At 32.8% G+C, this 20,701-nt stretch overlaps 1 protein-coding gene across 1 annotated transcript in view; it reads left to right on the top strand.

The window, feature by feature from the left end:
• The window catches only part of LOC149793553 (uncharacterized), a 278,258-nt gene that overhangs the window by 234,491 nt on the left and 23,066 nt on the right, over positions 1 to 20,701 (top strand). The window contains exons 4-6 of the mRNA XM_089967524.1: positions 8,722 to 9,045; positions 9,868 to 9,950; positions 10,451 to 10,664. Coding sequence (XP_089823650.1) covers positions 8,722 to 9,045; positions 9,868 to 9,950; positions 10,451 to 10,664 — 621 coding nt within the window. The remainder of the gene's footprint in view (positions 1 to 8,721; positions 9,046 to 9,867; positions 9,951 to 10,450; positions 10,665 to 20,701) is intronic.

Below are 20,701 nucleotides of genomic sequence, written 5' to 3'. Positions count from 1 at the left end.
GCCATTCCAGTCTTTGATACATATTGCTATCAATTCACTTGAGCATAATATAAAATTAATTTTTGCAAGCGTAGAGCGAATAATGAACGCATTTAGCTTTAGTAGCTTCATCTACCCGTGATTCACCCGTTTCACGCAAATAAATGTAGGTTACTTCAATAAGGGGAATGATGGGGAGGGCAAAATTTAATTTATCTATTCATGGGTCATAAATATACTATAATTACACGCCTCCTGAAGGACTTAAATAATTATTATGGCTTAAAACTCAGAGTACATCTTCTGTCTTCCATCTACACGACTCCCTATGACACTTAAACGAGTTAAACATATAGACGTTTGCAAATCGATGTGCAGACGTTGTAATGCAGTTTTAAAAAGCATATATTTATGATTCTGATCATCGTAAAAGATACTTTGAGTTTCCTGTTTTGATTGGTATGGCAATAAGAGCCATTTAGCACAAACGTTGCTTTTGTAAAAGTATAAATAAACCACAATTTACAAGTATGAAATAAAAATAGCATGCTTCTCTCAGTCCAAAGGGACTGATGCTCTGCTGTGCGGAAAGAATTTCCAGTAATTCAGTATAATTTCTTCTTTTCAACTGATAATCATTTAAGCCGACTCTAATGTTCTTGAGCGATAAGGTTTTCAAATTAGCCATATTGGCAGTAAGAGTGGCACCATTTTCATTTAGAACAAACTAGACATTAAAAGACGTTTGGTGAAAACGCTGTGTTGATATGACTCACTCAGGAGAATTAGTGGCAAGATTTTCAGTAAGTTCCTTTTGACAGCCATATATGAGTTCTGATTTTCACCATTTACATTCAGAACTAGTTAGATGTCATAGTCTTCTGATGAAAACCCCAAGATAATGTGTCTTCCCATTTAAGAGTAGTATTTTTGTTTTTAATGTCAAGACGGCCGCCTTGCTGTCCATACTGGTTTCCCAGATCAGCATCATTTTCATTTAGTATCAACCAGACAGGCATCACAATACGTTTTCAGGTGAAAACCTAGTAGTAGTATTACTTTCCATCTAGGAGAATTAGTGACAAGATTTTCGAGATTGTCCTTAATGAAAAATGAGAAATGGCCTTAAAACTTTTGAGAGTTTAGAAATCAATTGTCTTTGACTTCCAAATTATGATCATGATATCATACCTTTGCTCCACAGAAAATATGCATGAACTGTAAGGTAACTTTATCTTTAAGAAATTATATTCCTGCGTTCTTGTGAGCAGCTTCTACTTAAGCCTATTTTGAATTGTAGAAATAGGGATGATGTTAAGTTGTAATTGGATGAATAGTCCCGATTGATCATTACATCAAAAATGTTGCCTGCTTCACTTATTACCGTCTTCGTTCATATTCTGAGTATGTGCAAATTGTGATGCATTAATCTGTCATAATAAGACTTAAGTAAAACTGAGCAATGTAAACATACAAATGTGGCAGCTATTACATCAGTGAATTTTATGGATCAATTTTACATAGCAGGCTAACAAATTTTTTAATAGATCATTAAAAACATATCATGAGAACCTTGTATGCAAATTACTTTTTGACTGCTGACAAAATTAAACATGGTTTTACATGTAAAGCACTTTCTTCATTTTATTGAAGAGAAATTCAGTATTTGCTAGAAAATCATTTCATAGAACCAAGTTAAAGTTACTGTAATTCAGCATTATTCTTGTGCCGTATTAGAGGCTTTAGCAAAGACTTCGTGACACATATTGTCAACGGCGATGGAGTTGTCAGCGGAGCTCCTTCACATGCGTCGAGTTATGACATTGGACTCGTCAAACCTTTTGCTTGAACATATAAATAAATCTTGGTGGTTACAACCCCGCATTAAACGACCCACTTTAGCGGTCTCATTCCCACTATCATTTCTCAGGACTGTAGGGACCAACAACATGGGTCACTTGCATTGGTTGCTGGCATATCGAAACTCACCAGTGCATACATCCTGATTTAGTTATGGGTCAGCCAAAATATGTACCAAACCTAGCGCACAACCAAGACTGCAAAGTTGCGAACCTTCCTACAAGTCCGCTCCAGTAAAGTAACGAAATAAGTGAAGAGGCAAGGACAGGAGAGAGCGGTCTACTTTTGCCTCTCCCTTTCCCAAAGAGGCGATAGAGGAAACCTCACCTTTCATGCAGTGCATACCTGTTCATTAATACGGGTAGGTGCTCGATTTGCCCTCTTTTCGGAGGCCTGGTTGAACATCAAGGAAGATCAGCGGGTCATTTATTTTGTGAATGAGGTTTATGCCTACTCTTCGTAGAACTCCCCTCCTCTCTCTCAAGGATACCCATCTTCTTCCATCAATCGATCATATTTAAATTAAAGGAAGAAGTACACACCCTTCTTTGGAAGAGAGCAGTGGATAGGGTTCAAACATCCAGGCACCAGCTTCTATTGATATTTCTGGTCCTCCAAAAAAATCAGAAAACTGAGTGTGACTTTTTATTAACCTTTTCCCCATAAACAAATTTACACAAGTGGGAACAATCAAGATGAATACTGTTACAGTAACTTTATTGTGGAATGCTATGAAACCTGCCGACTGGGCAGCATCTATTGATCTTCAGGACCCATACTTCCACATCCTGATGTTTCCTCCGCACAAATGTATTTACTATTCTCGGTCGGATATGAAGTATTTCAATTCCGAGCAATGCCGTTTGGTTTAGCCTCAGTGCCAGGATCTTCACATTGGAGTAATAGCCGCGCACGAGATACTTGTGGATTCCGTTAATCCAGTCTTTTAGATGTTTCTGAGGGAAGTTCCCCTGCATGTCCCAGAACCCCACATCCCATTCCTGTCTGTACAGTGATATATCATATTTAGGTTTAGTGGAGGGGGCGGTGGCTTATACAGTGTTCATATTGACTAGATTGAAACCAATTTTTATAACATCCTAAACAGCATAAACCTGGAAAATCCTAATTGTCAGTCATTTTATGGAGTGCATGCACAAGAATTGACACAGACATTCTTGCTCTAATTGAACATGTCAGTGTTGGAATCAAAAAATGATAGACATTGAACACGGATTTGAGACCAAAGCTGAATTACTTCTGGAACACTTAAGGCAAAAGACAAACTCCATCCAAATAAGGTTTTATCTCTCTTTCTCAATGCAGTAAATGAGATTTTCCCAATACTATAGGACAGCTAGGACTCCTCTATAAAAGGCATAGAAACGTAGATCACAAACCAATCATAATCGGGGCGGCCATGCACTCTGTTCTAACCATCATCAGAAATCAACCAGAATGTTTCTACTGTTTTAAATGACAACGCGCAATCACGCCGACACACAAGCAAACTATAGTGTCACGACTGTCTACAATATGGGCATAATGCAAAATACTGCAAAATGTTTCATTCAAATATGCATTATTAGGAAAATGGCAATGAAGAAGTTTAAGAACCAAACACATATTTCGAGAAACTTCAAAACATCCTAGAAAATCTAAGTGTAATTCTCTTTGTGATGACAGAAACTAAACTACAGATACCCCACAAGACAAAGGATATATTTCATATATTAAAAGATACTCACATTTACATTTGATAAATTTCATGAAGAAAGAAACATATTTTTATAGAGAAAACATTTAGCTTTCATAGATTCTAAGCTGGAAACGTTCTGTGTTAGCCAATGATATGATACTGGGTACACATCTATGAAGATTAAATTGTATATAGAAGAAATGTATGTATGCTTTATGAGTAGATATACATAAATACTTCACTCTTGATGTGGAAACATTGTATTGTCACAAGTGGCCAATATAAATGTTAGATGCAATTATGCTAACAGATGAAAATCTGCATGAAATCAAGCTGAATATAAAATTTGGAAGAATAAAGCTAATAAAATGGTAAGCCAAACGAACACACTATAAGAAAGACCCCAGATGAAAGTATAAATAATTGTTTTTGAAACAAACTATTTGGAGAATTTTACTGAGTTTGGTGTAGGGGGTACTGTAAGAGTAAAACTGATGTTGTATCACTCGACCATGAGGGCATTTATACAAATGATCCAAGTGATATCTCTACTAAGTTTATAGAAACTTTTCATTCCAATGGCAGAATTACCTACAGAAACTAAAGTTTCCTGCGATCATCTGGAACTCAAAACGATTTATTCTGAAAAACTTGCTAAAGATATAAGGTTTTACATTCCTGAAATGAGTCCTGAATTTGTGTGCAAGAATGTTCAAAATATGGATGACTGTAAAACTACTGGACTTAATATAAGCAGACCAATGGTACTTAAGGCACCATCACCTGCATTAGCAGAGAGTATAGCTTTTATTTGCAATCAAAGTATTGGGTCGATTAAATTTCCGAAGACTTGGAAAACTGCCAAGGTAACTCCATTGCATAAAGCTGAAACAATAAATAATTTAAATAACTATATACCCTTTTGTAACATTCATTGTTTCATCTTACCATGAAAACATGCAGCTGATTCTCATAGTGTTATAACTCTATATCTTAAAATTGAAGTACAATCAACAAGCACTCTACTTCTCTGCAATACAAAGTGAAAATGCAAGAGAAATATAGTTTTTTGTCTATTAAATTCCTGGTAATCATAAATGACCTATCACGACTCCCAGAAATGTAATGTTCCAAATTAATTCCAATAGGCATGAAATACCTGATACAATAAAATGATATAATCGAGAATGTCTTTGAACGAATTAACAATATTCTGATGTAGAGTATATAAATCCCCAAAAAGTAAATGGGCACTTTACTAATTTTCCTTTAAGCATTTTAAATAAATAATAATGCTTGAACTATAACAAAATATTACTTTAAATCTGATCACTAATTTGTTTTCACCGACTGATCTAAAATGGGAATGAATAATGTTTGTCACAGATCCATTTATGCACATTCTGACATGACGTAGATGTGAATCATTCCAATGGAAAATTCCAATCTAATTTGTAAACAAAACCAGGTCTAGAATATTCTGAACTCAAAAACTATCTAAAAATCCCATTTGCAACTTACTAAACTACAAACTACAATCATGGACAAATGTTAGCTATGTGAACAAGTTTACATTATTTACAACTTACAATGATGGACAAATTTCAGTCACACAATTAGGTGTACATAACAGTATCAACTGCTTGAAGACATAATCTTGTACTAAGGATAATCAGTCTAGTTTCCATGCGAAACTGCTCTCAAATATATGATTGATCAATGACTACAAGCATTCGATAAAGGAGAAATGGTTCATTCTATAATGGTTGATTTTTTAAAGCTTTTGATCTTGAAGACTTTAACAGTTTGCTTCAAAGGATGTACATTTATTAATGTAATGAAAACTCCATAAATTAGTTTACTTTTTTCCTGACTGATAGAATGTAAAAGGTACCCTTAAAAGGTCACCTTTCTTAAAGTAAAAATAGTAGTTGTGGAGTACCACAGGTGTGTGTGTGTTTGTGTTTTAACGTACCCTTAAAATTGTTGGTCACATTGCTGCAATGTCGTCAGTGTGGTAGTTTATAGTGATGTCTAGCACTGGGTCATCATGCTGCAATATATAGCATTATATCACACCTGGTCACATTGTCCAGACACCAGGTCGACCAGTCATTACACTAAGCTCTAAATGCTCAGCGGCAAACAAGGCTGTTACTAGTGTCACAGGGCTTTGTGCTTGGACCTGTTATTCATTCATTTTATTAATGACTTACCTCATAAGATTACAAATTCTTCCACTAACCTCTACGTAGACAAAAACTTCACTCTCTGTATCAATTAAAACCAAAACTGTACTTTCAAATGACATTCAAAATGCTCTTAACAGAAATGAAACATGGTGCAAAGAAAACAGTTTGAATATAAATACAGATAAAGCAAAAGTGCTCCTAGTTACAACAAAACAAACAAGAGCAAGGCTAGATAGCTAAAAGCTCCACTTTGTGTTAGACTTTGTCAACCTTTATATTTCTAGAATAATATCTTAGTCCAGAGTCAAAGAGCACTTTGTAATTCCAATGAATAATTCAAAACAAATGATTTCAACTCAAATTCTATAGCTAAGCACAACATTAAACACCCATGCAAACTGATGATAAAATAAGAACATAAGAAATAAGAAAGAAATTACTTTCTCCTTATATACTCACTGTGGCTGTATTTCAACTCACAATACTTCATAACATTTGTCAAGAACCCAATGTCACAACAGAAACCACCTGATTGATTCAGCCAATTTGGAAATTACCCCTAACCTGTCAGTGGGTTTATTATTACAGTTAATTGTAACCATTATCAGCAGCTATTTATAGTTGTCATGCAATCTATAAGATGCGCCAAAGATAAAGTAAAATATATACATAACACTAGAGAGCTAAAGGCTCCAAATAGTGTCAGACTTTGTCAACCCTTATATGACCTCTCTTGGTAACATTCTTGGTGTATATGTAGATAGCAGTCATACTGCGTCTATTCCGATTAAACATGTTTCCAGAAAAGTTAATTTTGATTTTGGCTACTTAAAAAAGGCAGTATAGGGTCATCTTTTATCAATGATAGATTCAAAAATAGTTGGACTATTGTAATGTGATTTGGGGTCCTGCCTCAAATTGAAACCAAGCAAACATTTAAGACCCCACAGCCGACGTCTAATTTAATTCTACATCAAGTAACTAACTAATTTCAGAATGCAATGAAATACATACAGAGTTACCTCAAAAACATAGAAAAACCGATCTTTTCTTTCTAACATTACAAACTGAACAAAAACTAACTGAAAATATAATAAACAGCTCATCCCATACCCAACAAACAACTCCTTTTGTTCTGCATACAGTTTTTGTTAGGGTAGCCTAACGGTTGAGAAAGTGTTCTAATTTCTTATCACTTGCTGGTATTTCCTTTTTTATTATTTATTAATTTTCACTTTATCTTAATTTTCATTTTTATTTACATGCACATGCAAACTAAAAGCATACGTTATAAAATTTTTAGTTAATGCTATTCTTTGTAACTGCATTATGGTTTGAACCTAAAAAAAATTTAAAACCTTGAAGAAACCTTTAAAAAAACTCTCAAATTTAAATTTGTTTTCACTCTGACCCCTGTGTATACAACGTTGACCAATATATGAAAGAACATAAAGTGTCCAGAAAAAACATTCGTGTCATTCTAACCAACATATGTCACCAAAGACATGCTGATGGTGTTCTGACTCTAAGGTCTGTTTAACTATTGGCTTGAAAGTATGTTTTATTTTCAGAATAACTAAATTCTGTAGTGTTTAGCCAAATTTGCCACTTTTGTGCAATAATACCATATACATGTATATATTAGGTCTCAATGCAGATTAATTCCAGTAGCTAATAGAGTTACTTCTGAAAATAAAGTCAGTATTATTATTATTATTATTATTATTATCATTATTATTAGTATTAGTATTATTACTACAATACATATGTGATGGGTACACCCTTCCACTATTATAGTAAACCTATCTCTATAATACTGAGCGAGACAGTCCATCAAGGAAGTACTGATTTTCTTTAAAAAAATATAGACAGCCATAAAATATGTAAATAAAAACAATCTGATAAAAAGGGCACTGTGCATCCACCAGCAAATGCTTTTTGAAATTTTTTCCCTTACCTGGCAATTCACATTTCTCCTACATGCATTGAACGGCAATAACAAAAATATATATAGTGCAGTACTTACATGAAACAATTTTGAAGTGGTCCACAATCAAAAGTTCATGTATCAGAGTACAAAAGGTGCCTTTAATACTAATTTGTCTTGTCGAAATCCACATATGTTAATTTAAAAGATTGCCGGGTACATATGCCACAATTAGTATTGATTTTTGTGCATGCACAAAAAATATGAAAGAATATAGCATTACTTTAGATTTAGTAGCAGGCTGTAAAATCAAAATACTATTTTTTGGAAACCAGATTGCATTTGTTATGTCACACCAGAAGTGTGTAATTGTAGCTACATGTACCTTAAAAACATTTATGTCTAAATGGAAATATAACCTGCACATTGGTATTTCATGATACAGGAATTTCATTTGAACTAGAAATCAAATTATGACAATTTCTAAAAGTTTCTAGCTTGTTTTGTACATAAAAACATTGCAGATTTATGTTAAAAATAATGTGTGTGAGTGGTTTGAATTTTTAATGTAGCTTTAAAACATTTCAGTCATATCACTACGATGTCTGCAGTGTGACAGTTGATGGTGACGTGTGGCATTGGGGCATCATGCGCAGACACGTAGCATCATGTCCCACCCAGTCACATTATCCTGACACCAGGCCAACCAGTCCTAGCACTAACTGCTTAATCATGAGCGCCAAGCAAGGAAGCTGCTAGTACAATTTTTATAAGTCTTTGGTATAACTTGACCAGGGTTCAAATGCGCTACCTCCATTTTCTGAGGCAGATGCTCTAACCACTAGGCCACCAGAGCAGTCTGATCAGCAGTGTATATCTTTGACAGCCATAAAGTGCTGAAAGTAAACAAAAATAATTGATTAAAAACATAATTTAAATTGTACTTTTATTTTATCCAGATGTTGTTTAGCCTGTAAATACACTTTTACCTGCATAGATCACTAAGTGGAACTTTTAGTATCATGGCTTGTTATGACAATGTTTTTGTTTTTTTGTAATTGCAGGACTAAAATGGACCTCTAAACCACCACCAATTAACAAATGTATCGGCCATAATGTAACCTTCATGTGGACATTTGAGAAAGAAGCCAGTGAAGAAGTAAGACAGCTCCAATTCATAGTTAACAGTACAAAACTAATTGCTTACCATTCTGAGCGAAATGGCTTCTATGTAATTCCTGAATACCAAGGAAGAGTTGAAATAAGCAATAAAACTGGAATCTTGCTGAAGAATATATCTGCTAAAGACACAGGAAACTACACCCTCTATCCTATTATTGCACGGGAAGAGAGCCCAAATACACAATCAATATGGCTGAATGTCATAGGTATTGAAAATGTCTTTTAGTATAATGCTTAATTAGTCTTCTCTGTTTTCTTTCTATATAATGTCAAGCTATGTAAAAACTATATAAGGGATATTGACCGCTCCGATGGCCTAGTGGTTAGAGCATCTGCCTCGGATGCAGGAGTTTGTGGGTTCGAAACCCAGCCGAGTCATACCAAAGACTTACTAAAATGGTTCTAACAGCTGCACGCTAAGCACTTGGCATTAAGAGATTAGTTTTAGGACTGGTCAGCCTGGTGTCAGGATAATGTGACTGTTTGGAACATCATGCTACATGTCTGCGGCATGATGCCCAAGAGATAGACATCATTCTAAACTGCCACACTGCAGACATTGTAGTGAAATGACTTATCACACAGACGTCAAGGGATATTGTATATTTATATGTTTCAAGTGCTGAGAATCGTGCTCCATTTGGAATAGGAGTCAAATAAGATATCTAACTAGGGCAACATATGTTCGTGTGCTTGATGTTCTGTCCATTGCTAACGACTAAACAAAATACAAAAATGGCTACAACTAACAGTCCTGAGTTTTCATGTGCACAACAGTTGCATCCATTTCAAGTAACAGCCATTGACTGCTTTAACTGAACTAATACATACAATAAAATGCCTCTAATTACTTTAAAAATAATCAGATTAGTATTCCAGATTATGCACTTGAAGATCAAAACAGATTTAAAATGCTAGATTAATATCGGTTATTCATCATTCACAAAACAGATCATAGTTTATAAGTTTAGCTCAGTATGTGCACTACAGAAACTTATCTTATTCTCTTCTGGTTTTCGTTTCTAAAGAATCTACAAGGAAGCTATGGTGCACATGTCAAAGTCTACCATTATCAACAGAGTGGAGCAGTGGCCAAACATTTAGCATAGTGGTATAGTAAAATTGAATATCTTTTTATAATTTATTTGTTGTTAAATATCCATTAATTTGAACATGTTTGATATGTCATTTTCATAGACCAATATTGTCTATATCACACAAGGGATGCAACTAGTTACCACGAGCATATAAAGTGTAAATTGTGTATTTATCTAATTTAGTACCTTATTGCAGGTAACATAAATACTAATTATATATTTTATTCTTTGAAATGTTGGAATATAAATCAATTAATAAAGCAAATAGTTTATATATTATGCATTAGATTGTGTACCTCATGCAACAAGTAATTATTAATATAATAGTAAATTGTAATTCTTTTTGACATTATTCTCATAATTATTTTCATTTTTTATTAAATTGAATTATTTCTCTATCTATCTATCTATCTATCTATCTATCTATCTATATATATATATATATATATATATATATATATATATATATATATATATATATATATATCCCAAGTGTACTCAATTTATGTATCAGGCAGAGGGATGTCACTTACAGATCAACTCATCATTTTGCTGTCCAAAGGGACCAGCAATCGAATACTGTGAAAATGATCCACAGAAGCTCTGTGTCCCTATTAGGAACCACATTGGTATAACTGAAAGCATCAGTCAAAGCCTAAGCCCAAACAGTCTGACTGAACGTACCACTCAAAGCAGAATTTTACCAGAACAGACAAATGATAAAAAAGGTATCTGACAAATGTTTTACTAGAAGTAAGTCATAATTAACCATAAAAATGCACTTAAAAAGAACTTGTCTGTACGATGTATTTCTATATTTCCAATATCATTACATGGTATTATAGTATGGTTGTAAATTACACGAGACATCAAGATGTTGTAAACTAAAGCATCCCTCGCTCTTTGCTCACTTTTTTCCTGTTGAGTTGATACACATGTCAAATTAAATAACAGTTTTATAACGTATTATAATTATAGATCCACCCACATGACTTGGTCATTGGGACTTTCATTGGCATAGTGATGGCCTTGACCAACTGATAGCGAGACCATGCTTAGGTAAAAGTATCAAATGCCTACTTTTACAAGGTCCAAATCACATAAGCAACTACATCTTAAGAACAGTTTGCTGTGTCAAAAAAGATAAAAAGGTTAATCCGTGCTGCATATCTTTGAAGTCACACATGGATAGATTATTTGAATGTGGCCCATAAGTAATCTTGTCAATATTGTCAATATAATGTCTGTTGTAAAAAGATACTCAACACACCTTAAAGCCATAATGACAACTGTGGCCATGATGGTAGTCATGAATGGAGTGATGCTAATTTAAAGACAATGATAATAAATAAATAACTAATTAAATAATTAAAAAAATAAGAAAATGCACAATTTGTCAGAGTCATCAAAATCAAATTAAATTGTTTCAACTCCCATGGAATTCAATCCATTATTTCAGCCTACATGATTTTCTGGTGAAATGTATTGAAAATAACAGCAACCATCACCTCCATTAATACTACTAGTAATTTGAACATGGATGAATATGATGATAGAGGTGGTAAACAGAGAGAAAACAACATAAAATAACACTTCTTAAGTGGAAAAAGAACCAAAACTATATTACAGTCTCAGTCTATTCATTTTGCTTCCTTCTCTCATTTCTCCCACATTTTGAATGTGGTCCTTTCTCCATTTGTCATTATTCCTCTGGCCTCTTAACCTTTGTAATTGATGATCCAAATATGGCCAATTTGATTTTTTCTTCAAAATACTCATCAGATTGTTTTGTGATTCTTCATTCATATCCATTATTGTACGTATTTATGCAGAAAGAGGTAGGGTGTTATTTTTATGTAGTGGTCGTTATATATATATATGCAGATTAACTCAGTTCTGCCAGTTTACAGGGTTGAATCATCTAGCTTCTGCCTTGTATCAAACTCCTGTTGACACCTTGACTATTGATCCAATGCATGAGTTAATAGTGTAAGTTTGAGATAAGTGGGATCCAGTAGTTCTGCCAAACAAAGCACACATTATGCATGCACTACAATTGTCAATTCTGAAGTGGACCAGGTTCCACATTCATCAAACATCTCAAACTGTATGCACAATCAAACTCAAAAGTTAGTTTTCAGTAATGAAGAAACCAATTCGCAAATATGAGATTTGAAAGTTGTGATTTATTCAGTTAAATAGAGTGGTTAAATATGAGATTAGGCTAATGAAAATAAAGCCTGTATGAATTGTAACGATGTAGCAGGTCCAGTGCATGCTATCATTCTCATATGTATGTAGTTCTTTAAAAATCAATTTTGTACTATAGAGCAAACTGTTTTGAACTCAAGTCCACAGTTAACAAAATCTGTTTTTGTTGAGACTTACTCATTTGTAGAAGCATGGTACTTCAGATCATGACATCTATAATGCTTTTTAAACCAAAACTCATAAGGAAAGGTTTAGTCAGTATATTTGGCAACTTAGTATTTCTTCTTTAAATACATTCCCCAATCACATTATTGTTAGGGATATAAGCCTGATACCTTGTGAACCCAGTCCTACTAAAAGACAACAAAACAAATTAATTTTTTCTGTCTGTCTGATATAGACAAAGGGCAATAACTCTTGTCCTTTACCTCACATTGCCAGTGACAGGCGTCGCTAGTTCCTAAGTATCGCTGCTGTACTGATATCAAGTACATTATACCTCAAACAATACAAGCCATCTTATTGTTAAAACTGGACCATCCAACTTTAAATTTGGATTTCTTTTGATGGACAATCTTTCTTATACAGGTTGCATTATTGTTAAAACCGTTTCCAAATCTGAGTGACCTTGTCACCTTTATGGACTGAGTCTGTTTAAGACCACTTTACAGCCTGCTATCGATGTTATTTTTGTAGGGTTTAATGCCATTTTTCAGCACAAGCTAGGCTATACAAGGCGGCCAGTATTAATGGTGGAGGAAGAACCCGGGAAAACCCCGGAAAGAACCACCGACCCACGAGAAGCTACTGGCAAGCTTTCTCACGTACCAACATTGGCTGAATCCTAGACTCGAACCGCCGGAGACAGGGGTGAGATGACAGTGATCCGTAACGAAGAGAGCTTTAGACCACTCGGCCACTCGGGGTCCCCCTGCTATCGATGAACTCATGTTTACTAGTTTGTGTGGCACAGTGTTCAAATTTAAACAACTTAATTTTGAATTAGAATTCACAGATCCGAAGTGCAGAAATGTCTGCTTCATTTGCCAAGGGGTAGATGGGGTTAAAATATCTGAACCTTGGTAAGCGCAGAAGACTTCAGCTGAGCTTAGCAAAACAACTATTCACTGCATTTAATTATAACTGCTAGTAGTACCAAAATTGCATTATGGTAATTAGTATTAAGTAAAAGTATATAATAATCTGCCTTAGAACCAAGAAAAAAAGAGCATAAGACTACACCAAAGTTTAATCACAAGTCCAAACTATCCACGAACTAATTAATTGAATTCTTAAACATTTAGTTGTAGAGCTGAGGTTACCAGAGGGTAACACCAATAGCCACTATAATTTGAACAATGTCCACTGTGGAGTGAAGACTTTTGCCCACGAACATTACATTACATTTGCTGGTGTAATCTTGCCAAACAACTTTGAAATGTTTTTGACCTTGACAATTTTGAGTGATGATGTATGTACTATCGAAAGATAAAGTATTTTAAGGCACCACAAATGTAATAAGGGGGATGAGGGTGGGACCAGTTTCAATACAATTTATTTTTTGTCAGTTACCTCAAGATAATTTATTATTTTCCATCTAAAATAGCATATATAATAAGTTCTGTTTTTAGATTATTTTTTGGACAGATTTTATTCTTTAAATTTAGTTTTTATTAATGTTTTAGTAATTTTATTGACATCGAGATAAATACTACATGCATGCAATACATATATCTTGGTACATTATTTAACCATAAGACAAGGGAGATAAAAGAAAAGAAGGTAATAAAGAAAAGAGAAACTAATGAATAGAAAGAGAAATAATTTGCATTAATAATTTCAAGATAGTATATATATGTACGTGTATATGAAAATACTAGCATTCTACTGTAATAAATATCGGAGCATGCTTGTAGTCATATTCATGTACAAAACCATTCATATACACATACATATGGTATACATTTATCTATACACACAAATACATATGAATATATGTGATACCTGCCCACGTATACATACAAGAAAGAGAGAGAGAAAAAGTGTTATTTTTTCCGAGTCAACACTTCATTCAGCGATCACATTATTCCACTTTTATAGCCACCACTCTGTTTCCCTATAAAATATGTTTTCAGATGATTTCTTTTGGTAAATAACTTTTGTACTTTTGGATCTCCCAGGTCAGACTTATTTGCTTCAATTTTAAGATGAAACATGAAATCAAAGCAGAGCTGTTGCAGGTGTTTGTTTGTTTGGTTTCCTTTTTAAATGTCGATATAAATATTATATATTTTGCTAGTAATAATCATAGATTTACAATATTTGATTGGCAAGATTCATTTAAATCTCCAAACAAAATAAGGTCTTCAGAAATCTAAAAATTCGCTCCAATCCATGTTGTACAAAAATGTTAAACCTGAACCCAAAAATGTTTCATAACAATATAGCTGTAAAATAAATGTGCCATTGTTTCTTCCTCAATATTACAGAAAGAACACATTTTTTCAGTACAATGAACCAATTTTGAATAAATATTTTGTTTGTATTCAGTATGTTATGGCTAATTCTAAACTGGAACCACCACAATTTTGTATTCAAAGTAATTTTATACAGAAGTGAATATACCATATTCTTGTCTTTTGGAATGCAAATTTAGTAAAAACTGTTTTTTGGGCTTTGAGACACTGTAATAAAGACTTTGTTAAGCTTATACATCTCTGCATCTTGTTTCATTCCTGACTAAGAACTTCGATATTCTTCAGGTAAAAAGGAGGCAGATTTTTTTTTCTCATGTTGCAAATTTAATCTTTTTAAATATAACCGGATTTCACTTGTAATACTGTAAAATTGTGTAATCGAGGTGAAAGATCACAAGTCCTTCATATGGTAAGTATAGACCTTGTTCATCCCAAGAAATGATATATAAATTTTACATATAAGACTGGTCTGTTGTTCAAAATTATACTGCTTTTTTTCCACACACCTTCCTATGAAATTTCAAGGCAGTTTCTGTCATGAATTCTGCCCATGCTGAAAGAACAGCCTTCCAAAATAAATTTATATTTTTTGATAATCTCGATATTTGCAAATCATTTAGTTGAAAAATGTGTAATAGGACAAATCATATTTATTTATAAAGAAGTCTGTTATATTTTGCCATTAAGAATGAATATTCTGCAAATGCTTTGCTCGAAATATTTTTAAAGATTTGATGAAATATGCAAGATGGTTTATGCGCAATCCACTTTCTTCTAGCTAATTAAAAAGTGTTCTCCTTATTTTATCGAGACCTTTATTCCACATAAATTCAATAAAAAACATTTTTTAAAAAAAAAAATAGTTTTAGAACACTTGCTGTTGGATTTGACAACAGTAAGAAAACTGTATCAGTTTAGATAAGGCCGTTGATTTTGGAACAATTTTCCCATGTATTAAATTTCTTCAACTCCTTTTCCCTAACAGTTTTTGTACATCTTGAATTTTGTTTTCCACCGGTAACTCAGCTCCAGATAGAAATTTTAAATCCAGTCAAATCCTAAATTTGTACTCATATGTGTCTGTGAATTATTTAATGCCACTATTTTTATAACTTTTGTTTTGTTAATATTCACTTGTAGTCCTGACATTGATGCAATACTATTTAATGTTTATACAGAGGCATAAGAAGAGTTCTCCGGTCCATCTCAAAGAAATTATGTGTCATCAAAAAATCGTGCCATTTTATTTGTACATTCATTTATAAATATGCCTTTAATATCATTATTGTTCCAAAGCATTATACCTAAACTTTCTCCTACTAATAAAAACAATTAAGGGGAGAATGATTCCCCTCGATGACAATCACATCCATTATTAAGAACTAAAATCAAAATCCTATTTGAGTTACACATACTTTTGCTTTTCTATAGAATATATATATATATATATATATATATATATATATATATATATATATATATATATATATATATATATTTGTTCACCAAAATGAAGGAAAGCACTTCCTGTTTAAAACTGCAAGAAACAAGGTCAAACAGTTTTTAAAATCCACCAGTAAAATTATACCATTCATATTATTCTCTTCTGTAAAACATATAGTATCATATATCAATATGACTTGCTCCCCCATATACCTACCTTTGATAAAGCTTTTTACACTTTCATATGTTAATTTTTGCAAATATTTTTTTATTCTGCTGGCTATAACTGATGAAGCTATTTGATAGCAAATATTTACCAAAGTAATACGTCTTCAATTTTTCAAAAGTTCTCTATCTATATTTTCTTGTGGCAATAATGACAATTCCTCCGTCTGTATTACAGATAAAATCCCTTTTTTTTAAATCCATGATTTATTGACTTGATTGAAAATGGTCCCGCATCCTTCCAATGAATTTATAAAATTTAATAGTTAATCCATCACTTACTGGGCTTTTACTATTACTCATGTTTTTCAGGCATTTGGAAGCTTCCAAAATAGTAATTTCATCTTGTTTTGATTCATTGTTTGTCAATTTAGGAACCTCAGATCTTCCCAGTGTACCATCTAGTTTTGTTTGGCTTCTATTATTGTCTTGTTTACTGCATAATGTATCAAAGAACTTTTCCACTTCATTCAAAAGTTTGAAGTGATCAGTGAATGTTTGCCCTGATTCATTCAATGACTTTGTTATTGTTTTGTTCATATGTCCTTTTGCAAGCAACAAAAATGTCTTATCTTTTATTCTTCTTCTTCTATCCATTTACTTTTTGATCGAATAATCATCCCTTTTACCTTTCTTATTTCTTCAAGCTGAACTTTCAAACACTGGAGTACCTCTGAACTAAATATATCAAAATTTGTTTTTAATATACTTTCCAAACGTTCAATTTCCTTCAGCAATTCTTTTTCTTTTCCAATTTTTCTGTTAGAATGTTCTTTTGGGAGGGCACGAATTTCTAACAAAAGAATTTTGAAGATAAATTGCTAATCCATGATATTATTATTCTTATTTTTTATTGCTGCTGTTGTTGCTATTAATACCAAGTAATAGTAGTATTAACAGTAGTATTATTAGTATTTTTAACATACAGTAACTTTATTTCTTCTAATTTCTACTTTACCTTTTCTATGAGTACATTATCTTTAGCAATGAGTTATTGAATTTCCTATAGCCTGGTCCCTTTTTAAGTTGTGTAAATTGAAAGGTGAGTATTATAGCAAAATGGTCAGATCTATAAATGGGCCATATTTGTATTCATAATATCAATTACACCTCAGATCTATTTATCAAAAACAAGTCTAAACATGCCATTTTAAATGGATTTTTCAGAATCCAAGTATACAGTTGAACATCAGGTTATCAGTCTCCATGGATTGTGGAGATGCAACTCTTTTTCAGGTCTTTGTACCTTGCTTTCGGATCATTTTATATTTTGTAGTTATATACATATTTATTTCAGTATTGAACCAAGTTCCAGTCTGCACAGATGACTGTAGTAGGATTTTTGTAGTCCTTGATAAGTGACTCAACTACATCAAAATAAAGTTGCATCTCTGTTATTTGGTGAATCTCAACTTCCATATCAAGAGCAATAATATTTGCTTTGCTATCCCTGAAGCATCTTTTGACTTTAAAATCTATATTATTTGCGAAGAGTACTATTACAACGCCACAAGATCTGCTTGTACCAGAACTATTTTAACATTTATATCCCCACCCTCTTTCAACATATGGTTCAATTGCTTCAGTGAAATGAGTATATTGCAAACAATGAATGGAACATCTTTTATTTTCTTACAAATTCCAAGACATCTTTTAGTTTCTGCCTATCACCTAGTCCCCTTGTATTTAAGGGCAAATTACTAACCATTTTCACAAAAGATTAAAAAGACTGTACAATTCTTTCAAATATACCCATGTACTATAAATTGTTGACAAAAAGTTACATACTGTGAAGGATTCCCCTGAATGACCAACTATGAATGAAAATCTTAAAATGTTTTAACATAGAAGTAAGAGAAAATTAAAGTAGTGGGCACATAAATTACAAGAAAAAGAAAACAAATCAAAATTCATAATCAAGGTCAATGAAAGCTTCATTTTGGGAAGTGAAACATGATGAATATTTGTGCACATACATTTTCATTCATACACATGTACAAATATGTAAATATACACATACATGCACACATACACAAATACAGACACACGTACACATACATGTGTACACATATACATAGTTGCATACACACACACACACACATATACCACATACATTAAAAATAAAATGGCATTTAAAGTGTTGATATAAAGAAAATTGATATAACTATGCTATTGGTATATCAAATTGTGATCCACCCATGGCCCAATAATACGCATATACAAACATTCTCGCAACCGTGTGCAATTGATTCTAGATCAAAAATTAATTTCCACACATTAATCATTAGTGACGTATGAAAATAAAGATAAAAATTGTTAATAATCCCTGTTTTCAAGATGAATTTAATATAGTACACAATTTCATCGCAATCCTTTCTGTATTCTGTTCCTTTCTCCCCTCCCATGCATAATGGAAGAAAACTATGCAGAAATCTGGAGTGAGAGAAAAATTTGGTAGGATGAAAACCTTGAAACTGAACTTACACCAAGTAACCTACAAGAATATAGTTCATCTTAATGGTAGGTGTGCAGTTTTCTTGGTATTTATCTACAGTACTTATATAAATAACGATGCAAAGTTGCAAATCCTCTTGACATTCTATGGGAAATTTCTCAGGTATGTGGTTCACATACTGCGATGTATTTAATGTTTTGTTGTTGTTCTTTCTTAAACCTATTGAAATGTTCTGGAAAATGATGAATTAAATACGAAAATGTCCAAAGGCTGCCCGCTCTCTCTCTCTGGACCTTCATAGCAAGATACAGACAAAAAAGAAGGTAGAGGACTTTTGCTTGTGTCATCCTATGATGTCTCTGGACATATGAATGATGGTAAAAGTTAAGTCAAACAGACAAAGGACAAGAGAGTTTTAAAGTCAAACCGTCCAAAGAGGGTGAGGGAGAGAGAGACAGAGAGTTGTATGATTGGTAGTACTGTTTTTAAAGCAGAATAATGTCTTAGTTAAACTTTAAATATTTTAAAATATTTTAATTAACTCCTATTCCACATTAATTTCCATGTGCTGTTACATTAATGAATTAGCGTTCAAGTGAATGGAATACCTAACCAAGTGTTTGTAGTGATCTACTTCATTAAAACCATCTTTCATGTTTAAATCGTAAGTGTGTTATATTGATTTAATCTTATCAATATATGAAGGTGATTGTGAATAGCTACAAAAGGAATAGAACTACATTTTGTACCAGACACATTGGGGTTGTGAGGAGTTCAATCACTGTGTCAATACACAGCTGCTTGTAGAAAATATTAACCCTGTTCAAAGGGTAAATATATGTATTTGTATGTGATATAAATAAAATATATGTATAATACAATTTTCATTAAATGGAAACGCATGAAGCCTAATTTCCTTTTAATGAAAATTGTATACATCTTATGGTATATCATTGATACAGCGTACATACTAGACATATATTCTCTCTCTCTCTCTCTGTATATATATATATATATATATATATATATATATATATATATATATATATATGCAAAATCATATTTTCATCTGAATATTAGATTAAGAATATTTGTTTCAAGCTAGGGGGAGGGTGCAGAATACTGTTTTCCTAAAATGTCCCAGCTCCCACCCCTTACTGAATGTTCTGTCTTTAACTGTATCTAGTTTCTTCTGCGTTCATTTGAAGATAATGCCAAAATACATGTTATAATGTAAAAATGTGAAGAAAGACCCTAACCATAAAACAGCCTAATGTGATGGCTATAATATTATTCAAAAAAGTATACCTTTAAATATCATACTGATCATATTTTGACTCCACTCGTTTTCATATAGAAACATTGAAAACTAACGCTGAAATAGTCAACATTGCAGAAGTGATCATTTACAGTAATTATAAAAATGTGACTATTCATGATTGATTGGTTGAAACTGGGAATATTCTAAACCAACAGACTAATGACAACAGAAAAAAGACGGTACAACATAATGCAAAGTTTAATAGAACAGTTTCCATTGCTAAAGAAGCGAAGTTATTGTAGTCTTCCTTTCCTTCTTGTTTGCCATACTGTCTAATTAAGAAGAGATAACAGTGGAAAGTATTAAGCAAAAGGCAATGAATTAATGAAAAGAACCTTGCATAAAGGTCAAATTCATAGAGTTTTCCTCTCAACCATTTTTTTTACTATCTTTCAGTCTCGAGGAGTTTTTGTTGAACATTGCTAGAGATACATTATTTCAGAGATTTTAGCTTTCTCACATGAATTGCATATGATACAGAATATTCTCTGTAAACTCTGAGATAGCACTGATGCTATGAATTGTACAGTATTGTAGCAATGCTTCCCAACATGTTTTCTTTGATAATTGTGTAGGTTATCATCAAGCTGTACATGGTTTCATTAGTCATTTTAATTTTTAAAATTTTCTACT

Source organism: Sinohyriopsis cumingii, chromosome 8 (assembly GCF_028554795.1).
Source record: "Sinohyriopsis cumingii isolate HCF-2022 chromosome 8, ASM2855479v2, whole genome shotgun sequence".
In the NCBI taxonomy this organism is placed as follows: Eukaryota; Metazoa; Mollusca; class Bivalvia; order Unionida; family Unionidae; genus Sinohyriopsis; species Sinohyriopsis cumingii.
This window is presented reverse-complemented; position numbering and strand designations above follow the sequence as displayed.